This window comes from Coregonus clupeaformis, chromosome 30 (assembly GCF_020615455.1).
Source record: "Coregonus clupeaformis isolate EN_2021a chromosome 30, ASM2061545v1, whole genome shotgun sequence".
In the NCBI taxonomy this organism is placed as follows: domain Eukaryota; kingdom Metazoa; phylum Chordata; class Actinopteri; order Salmoniformes; family Salmonidae; genus Coregonus; species Coregonus clupeaformis.
In genome coordinates, this window is record NC_059221.1 from 37,438,384 (window position 1) to 37,454,579 (window position 16,196).

Below are 16,196 nucleotides of genomic sequence, written 5' to 3' on the forward strand. Positions count from 1 at the left end.
TGGCTCTCATGAGGACCGCCACAGGAAAGGAAGACCCAGAGTTACCTCTGCTGCAGAGGATAAGTTCATTAGAGTTACCAGCCTCAGAAATTGCAGCCCAAATGCTTCACAGAGTAACAGACACATCTCAACATCAACTGTTCAGAGGAGACCGCGTGAATCAGGCCTTCTTGGTCGAATTGCTGCAAAGAAACCACTACTAAAGGACACCAATAATAAGAAGAGATTTGCTTGGGCCAAGAAGCACGAGCAATGGACATTAGACCGGTGGAAATCTGGTCTGATGAGTCCAAATTTGAGATTTTTGGTTCCAACCGCCGTGTCTTTGTGAGGCGCATATTAGGTGAACGGATGATCTCCGCATGTGTGGTTCCCACCGTGAAGCATGGAGGAGGAGGTGTGATGGTGCTTTTCTGGTGACACTGTCAGTGATTTATATAGAATTTGAGGCACACTTAACCAGCATGGCTACCACAGCATTCAATCAATTTTATTTTATATAGCCCTTCTTACATCAGCTAATATCTCGAAGTGCTGTACAGAAACCCAGCCTAAAACCCCAAACAGCTAGTAATGCAGGTGTAGAAGCACGGTGGCTAGGAAAAACTCCCTAGAAAGGCAAAACCTAGGAAGAAACCTAGAGAGGAACCAGGCTATGAGGGGTGGCCAGTCCTCTTCTGGCTGTGCCGGGTGGAGATTATAACAGAACCATGCCAAGATGTTCAAAAATGTTCATAAGTGACAAGCATGGTCAAATAATAATCAGGAATAAATCTCAGTTGGCTTTTCATAGCCGATCATTAGAGTTTAAAACAGCAGGTCTGGGACAGGTAGGGGTTCCATAACCGCAGGCAGAACAGTTTAAACTGGAATAGCAGCAAGGCCAGGCGGACTGGGGACAGCAAGGAGTCACCACGGCCGGTAGTCCCGACGTATGGTCCTAGGGCTCAGGTCTCTCAGTTGGCTTTTCATAGCCGATCATTTAGAGTTGAAAACAGCAGGTCTGGGACAGGTAGGGGTTTCGTAGCCGCAGGCAGAACAGTTGAAACTGGAATAGCAGCAAGGCCAGGCGGACTGGGGACAGCAAGGTGTCATCATGCCCGGTAGTCCTGACGTATGGTCCTAGGGCTCAGGTTCTCAGAGAGAAAGAGAGAACGAGAGAATTAGAGAGAGCATACTTAAATTCACACAGGACACTGGATAAGACAGGAGAAGTACTCCAGGTATAACCAACTAACCCCAGCCCCCGACACATAAACTACTGCAGCATAAATACTGGAGGCTGAGACAGGAGCGGTCCGGAGACACTGTGGCCCCATCCGAAGAAACCCCGGACAGGGCCAAACAGGAAGGATATAACCCCACCCACTCCGCCAAAGCACAGCCCCCCGCACCACTAGAGGGATATCCCCAACCACCAACTTACAATCCTGAGACAAGGCCGAGTATAGCCCACAGAGGTCTCCACCACAGCACAAACCAAGGGGGGCGCCAACCCAGACAGGAAGATCACGTCAGTAACTCAACCCACTCAAGTGACGCACCCCTCCCAGGGACGGCATGAAAGAGCACCAGCAAGCCAGTGACTCAGCCCCTGCAACAGGGTTAGAGGCAGAGAACCCCAGTGGAGAGGGGAACCGCCCGGCAGAGACAGCAAGGGCTGTTCGTTGCTCCAGCCTTTCCGTTCACCTTCACACTCCTGGGCCAGACTACACTCAATCATATGACCTACTGAAGAGATAAGTCTTCAGTAAAGACTTAAAGGTTGAGACCGAGTCTGCGTCTCTCACATGGGTAGGCAGACTGTTCCATAAAAATGGAGATCTATAGGAGAAAGCCCTGCCTCCCGCTGTTTGCTTAGAAATTCTAGGGACAATTAGGAGGCCTGCGTCTTGTGACCGTAGCGTACGTATTGGTATGTACGGCAGGACCAACTCGGAAAGATAGGTAGGAGCAAGCCCATGTAACGCTTTATAGGTTAACAGTAAAACCTTGAAATCAGCCCTTGCCTTAACAGGAAGCCAGTGTAGGGAAGCTAGCACTGGAGTAATATGATCAAATTTCTTGGTTCTAGTCAGGATTCTAGCAGCCGTATTTAGCACTAACTGAAGTTTATTTAGTGCTTTATCCGGGTAGCCGGAAAATAGAGCATTGCAGTAGTCTAATCTAGAAGTAACAAATGCATGGATTAATTTTTCTGCATCATTTTTGGACAGAAAATTTCTGATTTTTGCAATGTTACGTAGATGGAAAAAAGCTGTCCTTGAAACAGTCTTGATATGTTCGTCAAAAGAGAGATCAGGGTCAAGAGTAACGCCTAGGTCCTTCACAGTTTTATTTGAGACGACTTTACAACCATCAAGATGAATTGTCAGATTTAACAGAAGATCTCTTTGTTTCTTGGGACCTAGAACAAGCATCTCTGTTTTGTCCGAGTTTAAAAGTAAAAAGTTTTCAGCCATCCACTTCCTTATGTCTGAAACACAGGCTTCTAGCGAGGGCAATTTTGGGGCTTCACCATGCTTCATTGAAATGTACAGCTGTGTGTCATCCGCATAGCAGTGAAAGTTAACATTATGTTTTCGAATAACATCCCCAAGAGGTAAAATATATAGTGAAAACAATAGTGGTCCTAAAACGGAACCTTGAGGAACACCGAAATGTACAGTTGATTTGTCGGAGGACAGACCATTCACAGAGACAAACTGATATCTTTCCGACAGGTAGGATCTAAACCAGGCCAGAACTTGTCCGTGTAGACCAATTTGGGTTTCCAGTCTCTCCAAAAGAATGTGGTGATCGATGGTGTCAAAGGCAGCACTAAGGTCTAGTAGCACGAGGACAGATGCAGAGCCTCGGTCTGACGCCATTAAAAGGTCATTTACCACCTTCACAAGTGCAGTCTCAGTGCTATGATGGGGTCTAAAACCAGACTGAAGCATTTCGTATACATTGTTTGTCTTCAGAAAGGCAGTGAGTTGCTGCGCAACAGCTTTTTCTAAAAATTTTTGAGAGGAATGGAAGATTCGATATAGGCCGATAGTTTTTTATATTTTCCGGGTCAAGGTTTGGCTTTTTCAAGAGAGGCTTTATCACTGCCACTTTTAGTGAGTTTGGTACACATCCGGTGGATAGAGAGCTGTTTATTATGTTCAACATAGGAGGGCCAAGCACAGGAAGCAGCTCCTTCAGCAGTTTAGTAGGAATAGGATCCAGTATGCAGCTTGAAGGTTTAGAGGCCATGATTATTTTCATCATTGTGTCAAGAGATATAGTACTAAAACACTTAAGTGTCTCTCCCGATCCCAGGCCCTCGCAGAGCTGTGCAGATCCAGGACAGCTAAGCCCTGGAGGAATACGCAGATTCAAAGAGGAGTCCGTAATTTGCTTTCTAATGGTCATGATCTTTTCCTCAAAGAAGTTCATGAATTTATCACTGCTGAAGTGAAAACCATCCTCTCTTGGGGAATGCTGCTTTTTAGTTAGCTTTGCAACAGTATCAAAAAGAAATTTTGGATTGTTCTTATTTTCCTCGATTAATTTGGAAAAGTAGGATGATCGAGCAGCAGTGAGGGCTCTTCGGTACTGCACGGTACTGTCTTTCCAAGCTAGTCGGAAGACTTCCAGTTTGGTGTGGCGCCATTTCCGTTCCAATTTCCTGGAAGCTTGCTTCAAAGCTCGGGTATTTTCTGTATACCAGGGAGCTAGTTTCTTATGACAAATGTTTTTCGTTTTTAGGGGTGCAACTGCATCTAGGGTATTGCGCAAGGTTAAATTGAGTTCCTCAGTTAAGTGGTTAACTGATTTTTGTCCTCTGACGTCCTTGGGTAGGCAGAAGGAGTCTGGAAGGGCATCAATGAATTTTTGTGTTGTCTGAGAATTTATAGCACGACTTTTGATGCTCCTTGGTTGGGGTCTGAGCAGATTATTTGTTGCGATTGCAAACGTAATAAAATGGTGGTCCGATAGTCCAGGATTTTGTGGAAAAACATTAAGATCTACAACATTTATTCCATGGGACAAAACTAGGTCCAGAGTATGACTGTGGCAGTGAGTAGGTCCAGAGACATGTTGGACAAAACCCACTGAGTCGATAATGGCTCCGAAAGACTTTTGGAGTGGGTCTGTGGACTTCTCCATGTGAATATTAAAATCACCAAAAATTAGAATATGATCTGCTATGACTACAAGGTCTGATAGGAATTCAGGAAACTCAGAGAGGAACGCTGTATATGGCCCAGGAGGCCTGTAAACAGTAGCTATAAAAAGTGATTGAGTAGGCTGCATAGATTTCATGACTAGAAGCTCGAAAGATGAAAACGTCATTTTTTTTTTGTAAATTGAAATTTGCTATCGTAAATGTTAGCAACACCTCCGCCTTTGCGGGATGCACGGGGAATATGGTCACTAGTGTAACCAGGAGGTGAGGCCTCATTTAACACAGCAAATTCATCAGGCTTAAGCCATGTTTCAGTCAGGCCAATCACATCAAGATTATGATCAGTGATTAGTTCATTGACTATGACTGCCTTTGAAGTGAGGGATCTAACATTAAGTAACCCTATTTTGAGATGTGAGGTATCACGATCTCTTTCAATAATGGCAGGAATGGAGGAGGTCTTTATCCTAATAAGATTGCTAGGGTGAACACCACCATGTTTAGTTTTGCCCAACCTAGGTCGAGGCACAGACACAGTCTCAATGGGTATGGCTGAGCTGACTACACTGACTATGCTATTGGCAGACTCCACTAAGCTGGCAGGTTGGCTAACAGCCTGCTGCCTGGCCTGCACCCTATTTCACTGTGGGGCTAGAGGAGTTAGAGCCCTATCTATGTTGGTAGATAAGAGGAGAGCACCCCTCCAGTTAGGATGGAGTCCGTCACTCCTCAGCAGGTCAGGCTTGATCCTGTTTGTGGGTGAGTCCCAGAAAGAGGGCCAATTATCCACAAATGTTATCTTTTGGGAGGGGCAGAAAACAGTTTTCAACCAGCGATTGAGTGCTGAGACTCTGCTGTAGAGCTCGTCACTTCCCCTAACTGGGAGGGGGCCAGAGACAATTACTCGATGCCGACACATCTTTCTAGCTGATTTACACGCTGAAGCTATGTTGCACTTGGTGACCTCTGACTGTTTCATCCTAACATCGTTGGTGCCGACGTGGATAACAATATCTCTATACTCTCTACACTCGCCAGTTTTAGCTTTAGCCAGCACCATCTTTAGATTAGCCTTAACGTCGGTAGCCCTGCCCCCTGGTAAACAGTGTATGATCGCTGGGTGATTCGTTTTAAGTCTAATACTGCGGGTAATGGAGTCGCCAATGACTAGGGTTTTCAATTTGTCAGAGCTAATGGTGGGAGCCTTCGGAGTCTCAGACCCCGTAACGGGAGGAGTAGAGACTAGAGAAGACTCAGACTCAGACTCCGACTCGCTACATAATGGGGAAAACCGGTTGAAGGTTTCTGTCGGCTGAATGAGCGACACCGGTTGAGCATTCCAACAGTATTTCCCTCCAGAAGCCATGAGAAAGTTGTCCGGCTGCGGGGACTGTGCGGGGGGATTTATACTAACATTACTGTCTGTACTTACTGGTGGCACAGACGCTGTTTCTTCCTTTCCTACACTGATATTACCCTTGCCTAACGATTGCGTCTGAAGCTGGGCTTGTAGCACAGCTATTCTCGCCGTAAGGCGAGAATTCTCCTGTATATTATGAGTACAGCGAGTACAGCGACTGCAATTAGAAGACATCATGTTAATGTTACTACTTAGCTTCGGCTGTTGAAGATGTTGATGAACCATGTCCAGATAAAGCGTCCGGAGTGAAAAAGTTGAATAAGGGAAAAAAGTTGCGATGGAAAAAAGGAAAATAACGTAAAGTTGGCAGCTAAAACGCACAGGAAAATGACTCTTCTGTCTCGGGATAAACGTCCGGGGTGAAAAAGTTTAACGAAAAAAGATGAGTGAGGACAAAACTAAAAAGTTGGTAAATTTGTTGAACACAGAGATTGATTAAACGTTTATTAAAAGTAAAACGTGAATAGTTTGTTAGGTAGCCAAGTAGCAACAAACAGCAGAGCAGCACGGAGACAATGCGGAAGCGAGACGGAAGTCACGTGGCGAGGGTTCTGCAGTGATACGCCATCCCATCTGGTTTGCGCTTAGTGGGACTACCATTTGTTTTTCAACAGGACAATGACCCAAAACACACATCCAGGCTTTGTAAGGGCTATTTGACCAATAAGGAGAGTGATGGAGTGCTGCATCAGATGACCTGGCCTCCACAATCACCCAAGCTCAACCCAATTGAGATGGTTTGGGATAAGTCGGACCGCAGAGTGAAGGAAAAGCAGCCAACAAGTGCTCAGCATATGTGTGAACTCCGTCAAGACTGTTGGAAAGGCGTTCTTCATGAAACTGGTTGAGAGAATGCCAAGAGTGTGCAAAGCTGTCATCAAGGCAAAGGGTGGCTACTTTGAAGAATCTCAAATCTCAAATATATTTTGATTTGTTTAACACTTTTTTGGTTACTACATGATTCCATATGTGTTATTTCATAGTTTTGATGTCTTCACTATTATTCTACAATGTAGAAAATAGTAAAAATTAAGAAAAACCCTTGAATGAGTAGGTGTGTCCAAGCTTTTGGCTGGTACTGTATGTGTGTGTGTGTGAATGTGAAATTGTATTATCCAAAGGTTTTCACTATAACATTTGTGACCGACCGCCTCGATTCGGTCTTATGTAGCAAAATAATTTGAAATGCTGTTTTTGACATTGGATAAAAGTAGAGACTCCGAGCTAGAAAATGGTATATCATACACAACAGTTGAGTAACAATGGAAAAGTAATTCTGCTTTGAAGTTGATAAACTTGTAACCCCACTTTTGAGAAAATTGTATTTTCAATGTTTTTGGTACACCTACTGGAGAGCTCTTCTTTGTCTACACCCATTCAGCATCGTTCACACCCTCTTAAGCCTTAGCCCCACCCATCTCTATGTGCTAAACAGAGTGAGTAGTTTAGTAAACAACCAAAGATTTCAAGACTAAAAGTGGTAAAAGTAGTAGCCTACAATAAGGACAAACTCCAGGTAAAAATACACTTGGCCTATATCCTAATCTGACTTTGGTGCAGGTCATGTTGTTCTTCACATTACCGTCTGTGGTAAACACACACTATATCACTATATCAAATATCATCTATGTTTATTTGTCACTGGATACAGAAGAAACAGTACAGGGTTGAATACTTTATTACTTTATTTATTACTTTATTATTACTTTATACTTTATTTATTTATTACTTTATACTTTATTTATTTATTACTTTATTTAAATACTTATTGACTCAAGACATTTCAGCTTTTTATTTTTAATTACATTTGTAAAAATGTCTACAAACATAATTCCACTTTGACATTATGGGGTATTCTGTGTAGGCCAGTCACAATTTCAATTGAATCAATTTTTAATTCAGGCTGTAACACAACAAAATGTGGACGATTTCAAGGGGGTTGTGAATACTTTCTGAAGGCGCTGTACTGTACCTGGGTTGTGATCTTACTCAGAGAGTTTAGTAACAAAGACTAGTTAGTTGGACTGGTGTGTAATGTTTCTTTGTTCATTCCCTCCACAGGTGGACCTGGTAGGGCAAGAAAAACTCAACAACTCCATGGGATTCTCTATGTTCTTCGTAGGCCTCGGCTGTCTGACAGGACCTCCTCTCGCAGGTGAGGGAGTGTGACACACAAGAAAGGCATTTCACTGTACTTCTGCATGTGACAATAAAAACTTGAAATCAAAATCAAAAATCAAATCAAATGAGAAATCAAATCAAATCAAATTGTATTTGACACATGCGCCGAATACAACAGGTGTAGACCTTACAGTGAAATGCTTACTTACAAGCCCTTAACCAACAATGCCGTTTTAAGAAAATAACAAAAAATAAGTGTTAAGTAAAAAATGGATAAATAAAAAATAGCAAATAATTAAAGAGCAGCAGTAAAATAAAATAACAGTAGGGAGGCTATATACAGGGGGGTACCGGTACAGAGTCAATGTGCGGGGGCACCGGTTAGTCGAGGTAGTTGAGGTAATATGTACATGTGGGTAGAGTTAAAGTGACTATGCATAAATAATGAACAGAGTAGCAGCAGAGTAAAAGAGGGGGTTGGGGTGGGGTGGGGTGGGGTGGCAATGCAAATAGTCTGGGTAGCCATGATTAGCTGTTCAGGGGTCTTATGGCGTGGTGGTAGAAGCTGTTAATAAGCCTTTTGGACCTAGAAGAAGCATGCATGCACACAATCACAAATGAGTGAGTCATCGGTTGTGTGTGTGTGTGTGTGACCACAGCTGTTCTTAACTAACTGGTGAAGTTTGAGGAGATTAGCTAACGTGTGTTCATGTTTCGAAAACAGAAACAGACAGGTGAAAATCAACTTATAATTAGCCGTTTGGGGGATGATTGACAGAAATGCAAAGCAGTGAAGGGCTCACATTTCATCAGTCCTTCTACGCGAGCTAAGCCTTAGAAAAACAATGTTGTGTTCATTTCATCAGCCCCTCCCACATTAAAAAATACTATATTATAAACTGGGTGGTTCGAGCTCTGAATGCTGATTGGCTGACAGCCGTGGTATATTTTCATTATATATACACTACCAGTCAAAAGTTTGGACATACCTACTCATTCAAGATATTTTCTCCATTTCTACTATTTTCTACATTGTAGAATAGTAGTGAAGACATCAAAACTATGAAATAACGCATATGGAATCATGTAGTAACCAAAAACGTGTTAAACAAATTCAAATATATTTTAGATTCTTCAAAGTAGCCACCCTTTGCCTTGATGACAGCTTTGCACACTCTTGGCATTCTCTCAACCAGCTTCATGAGGAATGCTTTTCCATCAGTCTTGAAGGAGTTCCACATATGCTGAGCACTTGTTGGCTGCTTTTCCTTCACTCTGCAGTCCAACTCCTCCCAAACCATCTCAATTGGGTTGAGGTCAGGTGATTGTGGAGGTCATCTGATGCAGCACTCCATCACTCTCCTTCTTGGTCAATGGTCTAATATCCATTGCTCATGTTTCTTGGCCAAAGCAAGTCTCTTCTTCTGATTGGTGTGCTTTAGTAGTGGTTTCTTTGCAGCAATTCAACCATGAAGGCCTGATTCACACAGTCTCCTCTGAAAAGTTGATGTTGAGATGTGTCTTTTACTTGGGCTGCAATTTCTGAGGCTGGTAACTCTAATGAACTTATCCTCTGCAGCAGAGGTAACTCTGGGTCTTCCTTTCCTGTGGCGGTCCTCATGAGAGAAAGTTTCATCTTAGCGCTTGATGGTTTTTGCGACTGCACTTGAAGAAACTTTCAAAGTTCTTGACATTTTCCGCATTGACTGACCTTCGTGTCTTAAAGTAAAGATGGACTGTCGTTTCTCTTTGCTAATTTGAGCAGTTCTTAATATGTATACCAGCCCTACCTTGTTACAACACAACTGATTGGCTCAAACGCATTAAGAAGGAAAGAAATTCCACAAATTAACTTTTAACAAGGCACACCTGTTATGGACTAAGATACAGTAGAATATTATAGAATAGAATACAGTATATACATATGAGATGAGTAGTGCAAGATATGTAAACATTATTTAAGTGACTAGTGTTCCATTTCTTAAAGTGGCCAGTGATTTCAATAGGCAGCAGCATCCTCTAATGTGCTAGTGTTGGCTATTTAACAGTCTGATGGCCTTGAAATAGAAGCTGTTTTTCATTCTCTCGGTCCCAGCTTTGATGCACTTGTACTGACCTCGCCTTCTGGATGATAGAGGGGTGAACAGGCAGTGGCTCGGGTGGTTGATGTCCTTGATGATCTTTTTGGCCTTCCTGTGACATCGGGTGCTGTAGGTGTCTTGGAGGGCGGGAAGTTTGCCCCCGGTAATGCGTTCGGCAGACCGCACCACCCTCTGGAGAGCCCTGCGGTTGCGGGCGGTGCAGTTGCTGTACCAGGCGGTGATACAGCCCGACAGGATGCTCTCAATTGTGCATCTGTAAAGGTTTGTGAGGGTTTTAGGTGCCAAGCCAAATTTCTTCAGCCTCCTGGGATTGAAGAGGCTCTGTTGCGCATTCTTCACCACACTGTCTGCGTGGGTGGACCATTTCAGTTTGTCAGTGATGTGTACGCCAAGGAACTTGAAGCTTTCCACCTTCTCCACTGCGGTTCCGTCGATGTGGATAGGGGGGTGCACCCTCTGCTGTTTCCTGAAGTCCACGATCATCTCCTTTGTTTTGTTGACGTTGAGTGAGAGGTTATTTTCCTGGCACCACACTCCCAGAGTCCTCACCTCCTCCCTGTAGGCGGTCTCATCATTGTTGGTAATCAAGCCTACTACTGTTGTGTTGTCTGCAAACTTGATGATTGAGTTGGAGGCGTGCTTGGCCACGCAGTCATGGGTGAACAGGGAGTACAGGAGGGGGCTGAGCACGCACCGTTGTGGGGCCCCAGTGTTGAGGATCAGCGAAGTGGAGATGTTGTTTCCTACCTTCACCACCTGGGGGCGGCCCGTCAGGAAGTCCAGGACCCAGTTGCACAGGGCGGGGTTCAGACCCAGGGCCCCGAGCTTAATGATGAGCTTGGAGGGTACTATGGTGTTGAATGCTGAGCTATAGTCAATGAACAGCATTCTTACATAGGTATTCCTCTTGTCCAGATGGGATAGGGCAGTGTGCAGTGTGATGGCGATTGCATCGTCTGTGGTCTATTGGGGTGGTAAGCAAATTGAAGTGGGTCTAGGGTGACAGGTAAGGTAGAGGTGATATGATCCTTGACTAGTCTCTCAAAGCACTTCATGATGACAGATGTGAGTGCTACGGGGCGATAGTCATTTAGTTCAGTTACCTTTGCTTTCTTGGGTACAGGAACAATTTACATTTACATTTACATTTTAGTCATTTAGCAGACGCTCTTATCCAGAGCGACTTACAGTTAGCACATACATTATTTTATCGAACCCACAACCCTGGCGTTGCAAACGCCATGCTCTACCAACTGAGCTACATCCCCTATGGTGGCCACCTTGAAGCATGTGGGAACAGCAGACTGGGAAAGGGAGAGATTGAATATGTCCGTAAACACTCCAGCCAGCTGGTCTGCGCATGCTCTGAGGGCGCGGCTAGGGATGCCGTCTGGGCCGGCAGCCATGCGGGGGTTAACATGCTTAAATGTCTTAATCACGTCGGCCACAGAGAAGGAGAGGCCACAGTCCTTGGTAGTGGGCCTCGTCAGTGGCACTGTGTTATCCTCAAAGCGGGCAAAGAAGGTTTTTAGCTTGTCTGGAAGTGAGACGTCGGTGTCGGCGACATCCACACAGCATGATGCTGCCACCACCATGCTTCACTGTGGGTTTCCTCCAGATGTTACGCTTGGCATTCAAGCCAAAGAGTTCGACCAGAGCATCTTGTTTCTCATGGTCTAAGAGTCTTTAGGTGCCTTTTGGCAAACTCCAAGTGGGCTGTCATGTGCCTTTTACTGAGGAGTGGCTTCCGTCTGGCCACTCTACCATAAAGACCTGATTGGTGGAGTGCTGCAGAGATGGTTGTCTTTCTGGAAGTTTCTCCCATCTCCACAGAGGAACTCTAGAGCTCTGTCAGAGTGACCATCGGGTTCTTGCTCACCTCCCTGACCAAGGCCCTTCTCCCCCGATTGCTCAGTTTGGCCGGGCGGCCAGCTCTAGGAAGAGCCTTGGTGGTTCCAAACGTATTCTATTTGAGAATGATAGAGGCCACTGTGTTCTTGGGGACCTTCAATGCTGCAGACATTTTTTGGTACCCTTCTCCAGATCTGTGCCTCGATACAATCCTGTCTCGGAGCTCTACGGACAATTCCTTCGACCTCATGGCTTGGTTTTTGCTCTGGCATACACTGTCAACTGTGGGACCTTATATAGACAGGTGTGTGCCTTTCCAAATCATGTCCAATCAGTTGAATTTACCACAGGTGGACTCCAATCAAGTTGTAGAAACATCTCAAGGAAGATCAATGGAAACAGGATGCACCTGCGCTCAATTTCGAGTTTCATAGCAAAGGTTCTGAATACTTATAAAAATAAGGTATTTCTGTTTTAAATGTTTTGTTTTAAATGTTTTGAAAAAACTGTTTTCGCTTTGTCATTATGGGGTATTGTGTATAGATTGCTGAGGATGTGTATTTATTTAATCCATTTTAGAAAAAGGCTGTAACATAACAAAATGTGGAAAAAGTCAAGGGGTCTGAATACTTTCCGAAGGCACTGTATAAAAGGTCATGTTTACATCCTAGGGCCTGTATTCATCTCTGAGTAGGACTGCTTATCTAGGATCAGGTCCCCCCTGTCCATGTAATCTTAAAAAGGGCCAGTATTCAGAGTCGTAGGATAGGAATGCTGATCTGGGATCAGGTCCCCCCTGAAAAATACCACTGCATTCCCCTTTACTGGTGACTTTTGACTTCCGTAGGAGAGGTACCCTTCAACGTTTATTCGCCACAGGATACAACAGGTGTAAAACAGTACAGTGAAATTCTTACCTTCAGAGCTCTTTCCCACAATGCACTGATAATAATAATATATATAGTAATAGAAAATAGAATTAAACATTAAAGGAATAATAACAACCTCATAAGAACTACGATGACACGATCGTTTGGGGGAGGAGTGGGAGGGTCTGAGAGCTGAGAGGGGATCTGCATTCCAGGGTCTGAGAGGGGATCTGCATTCCAGGGTCATTGGGGTCCGGAAATAGCGTGCTGCTGTGTTTGCCATTCGTGCCGCTAGTCCTGCAGGATGAACTCTGTTCACCGCAGTCCACCATGACCCCAACACACACACACACACACACACACATCCCCACCTCTCCCCACGAACAGCAAGCTATACTTTCCTCCCCCCTCCCCCTCCCCCCAGCTATAAATGACCTGACACACACACACACACACACACACACACACACACACACACACACACACACACTTCCCACGACCAGCTATACAGGCTGTGTGTTAGCTATCCAATTCCTACTGGACTGGGCTGGCATCTTCCCTTCAGGCTGGTGACTGGGCTGGCCAGCCCTTCTGTTCCCTTCAGGCTGGTGACTGGGCTGGCCAGCCCTTCTGTTCCCTTCAGGCTGGTGACTGGGCTGGCCAGCCCTTCTGTTCCCTTCATGCTGGTGACTGGGCTGGCCAGCCCTTCTGTTCCCTTCAGGCTGGTGACTGGGCTGGCCAGCCCTTCTGTTCCCTTCATGCTGGTGACTGGGATGGCCAGCCCTTCTGTTCCCTTCAGGCTGGTGACTGGGCTGGCCAGCCCTTCTGTTCCCTTCAGGCTGGTGACCTAAAGAGCCATGATGATGAACTGAGATCTAACAGAAAAAAACAAACAGAAATAGAGCTTACTTATTCACGACATACTGTACAATGACTCCTTCCATTCCATTCAGAAATGATCACCACTTTGGAAATATGTCTTGGGGCCTTAAATTTAGAGTAGCCTCGTGCAGATTGTATTTCAGTTCTAAACCAGAAAATGCTCATAGCTATATAATGTTGTCTGTTAGTATGTACGCAAGATGTTATGCTTACGCCCCCCCCCCGATGTATTGTTCAGTTGACCTTATGATTAAAAGAGTGCAGTTAACTCTTGACATCTATCGCCGCGTGAGAAGTCTGCTGTTATTGAACGACGTTACTAACGGTCTCCCTTTGCTGTGGTGTCTTCTGTCATTATAACGTGTGGTGTCGGGGGATGCCAGTTTCTCTCTGGTATTGCTGACGTTATTAACGTGTGTTCATAAAAATAGAATCTAAAATGAGGAGCAGGCTGCTGTATATTGAGGAGCAGGCTGTTGTATATTGAGGAGCAGGCTGTTGTATATTGAGGAGCAGGCTGCTGTATATTGAGGAGCAGGCTGTTGTAGATTGAGGAGCAGGCTGCTGTATATTGAGGAGCAGGCTGCTGTATATTGAGGAGCAGGCTGCTGTATATTGAGGAGCAGGCTGCTGTATATTGAGGAGCAGGCTGTTGTAGATTGAGGAGCAGGCTGCTGTATATTGAGGAGCAGGCTGTTGTATATTGAGGAGCAGGCTGCTGTATATTGAGGAGCAGGCTGCTGTATATTGAGGAGCAGGCTGCTGTATATTGAGGAGCAGGCTGTTGTAGATTGAGGAGCAGGCTGCTGTATATTGAGGAGCAGGCTGCTGTATATTGAGGAGCAGGCTGTGTGCTGTATATTGAGAAGTCATTCTATATCTATGTGTCTGTTGCCTCCTTCCTTCGCGGTGGTGTCTTCTGTCATTTTAATGTGGATGTCCGTTTCTCTCTTTTCATTGAATGACGTCTCCCCTGTGCGTTTCCTCTGTCTTCCATCCTCCAGGTTTCCTGTATGACTACACCCAGACCTACGACTGCTCCTTCTACCTGGCGGGGGTGTGTTACCTGCTGTCCTCTGTCTCTCTCTTCCTGGAGCCCGTGGCAAGGAGGTGGCAGAGCAAAAACAAGAACGCAGACGCCGGCTGGAAGTCCAACGGCTGCTTCTGCCCTGAGCCTGAGCTTCCTGGCCCGAAGAACAGCAACGACAACGGCGTCGTCTAGAGGGTAGCTTCACCCCAGCTAGCACATTTGGTTCCTTGGAAGTTTGTACGCAAAATAACCATAGGGCAATCACCATGCCTTAACAACCACTATGGTCCTTAGAACGTTTTGGGCTAGCTGGGATATTACCATACTCCCCAAGTCTCCTTCATCAAGCCTGGAATCAAGGTTATGTAGACGGAGGGAGGGGAGGATTGGCTTCCTGATCCTAATATATGCCATTTAGACTGACAGTGAAGTGAGTACAGACATTTTGGGGATTTGTGATCCCAGCGGGAATCGAACCTGCGACCTTGACATTGCTCTTACTAACTGAGCCACACATAACTGTGTAGAGGGAGGGCAGAGTTGTCTGCTTCCCCTTTCTCTCTGCCTCCTTAAAACAAGCATGGACCTCCATGTGCCAACTGTGCCAGTTACCAAGGAATACCCAACTGATTGACTGTCTGACTGACTGACTGACTGTCTGTCTGAGGAGAAAGCCAATGAATACCCAATTGACTGACTGACTGACTGTCTGAGGAGAAAGCCAATGAATACCCAATTGACTGACTGACTGACTGTCTGAGGAGAAAGCCAATGAATACCCAATTGACTGACTGACTGACTGTCTGACTGACTGTCTGAGGAGAAAGCCAATGAATACCCAACTGACTGACTGACTGACTGACTGACTGAGAATAAATTATTATGACCACAGCAATGTTACTGTAATATCCTAATAATGGTTGTATATATAACGAAGACTTTTCCTTCAGTCCATAAAGAGAGGCGGCAGACGGATAATCCTGTTTTGTAACTTTTTGGATATAAGACAAATGTACACTTATTCTGCTTCTGGTCACAAATGTTATCTCTCATGGTCTCATGGCATCGCCTGACACCTGCTACACAAATCTCATTCTAGTGTTGACTAACGTGGCTGGAACACCGTTCGGTATGAGGAGGAATTGAACAACGCAACAACCACCCGTTGTCTCTACAATCACATCCCTGTTAAATCAGAAACGGTACACCAATGTGGTACAACGTTCTAAATAGCACCCTATGTTCCCTATATAGTGCACTACTTTAGACCAGGGCCCATAGGGCTCCCATAGGGGGGCTGGTCAAAAGTAGTGCACTATATAGGGAACATAGGGTGGTTTTTGGCACGCAGCCTTGTTCAACAGCTGTCTTTTTATACCTATATATAGTTATACCTGTTCACAGAAACATGCACTTTGTGGCATTTTGAGATCATGTTGTATATGGTATGGGTTATATACCATATAGATTATGTACCATATTTATGGTATATACAGTGCCTTCAGAAAGTATTCACACCCCTTGACTTTTTACACATTTTGTTACAAAGTGGAATTAAAATTGATTTAATTGTCCTTTTTTTGTCAACGATCTACACACAATGCTCAAAATGTGAAAGTGGAAAAAAATTATGAAAAATAAAACACTAATATATCTTGACTAGATAAGTATTCAATCCCCAGAGTCAGTACAGTCGTGGAAGTATTGGTCTTCACAAAGTTCGCCGCTTCAGTGTTTTTAGATATTTTTGTCAGATGTTACT

The 16,196-nt window shown here is 44.8% G+C and overlaps 1 protein-coding gene across 1 annotated transcript in view; it reads left to right on the top strand.

Moving 5' to 3' along the window:
* LOC121546125 (monocarboxylate transporter 5) overlaps positions 1-15,980 on the top strand; it is a 67,731-nt gene extending 51,751 nt beyond the window's left edge. The window contains exons 9-10 of the mRNA XM_045209328.1: positions 7,641-7,734; positions 14,409-15,980. Of these exons, the coding sequence (XP_045065263.1) occupies positions 7,641-7,734; positions 14,409-14,626 (312 nt within the window). The 3' untranslated portion in view covers positions 14,627-15,980. The remainder of the gene's footprint in view (positions 1-7,640; positions 7,735-14,408) is intronic.
* Positions 15,981-16,196: the final 216 nt, after the last annotated feature.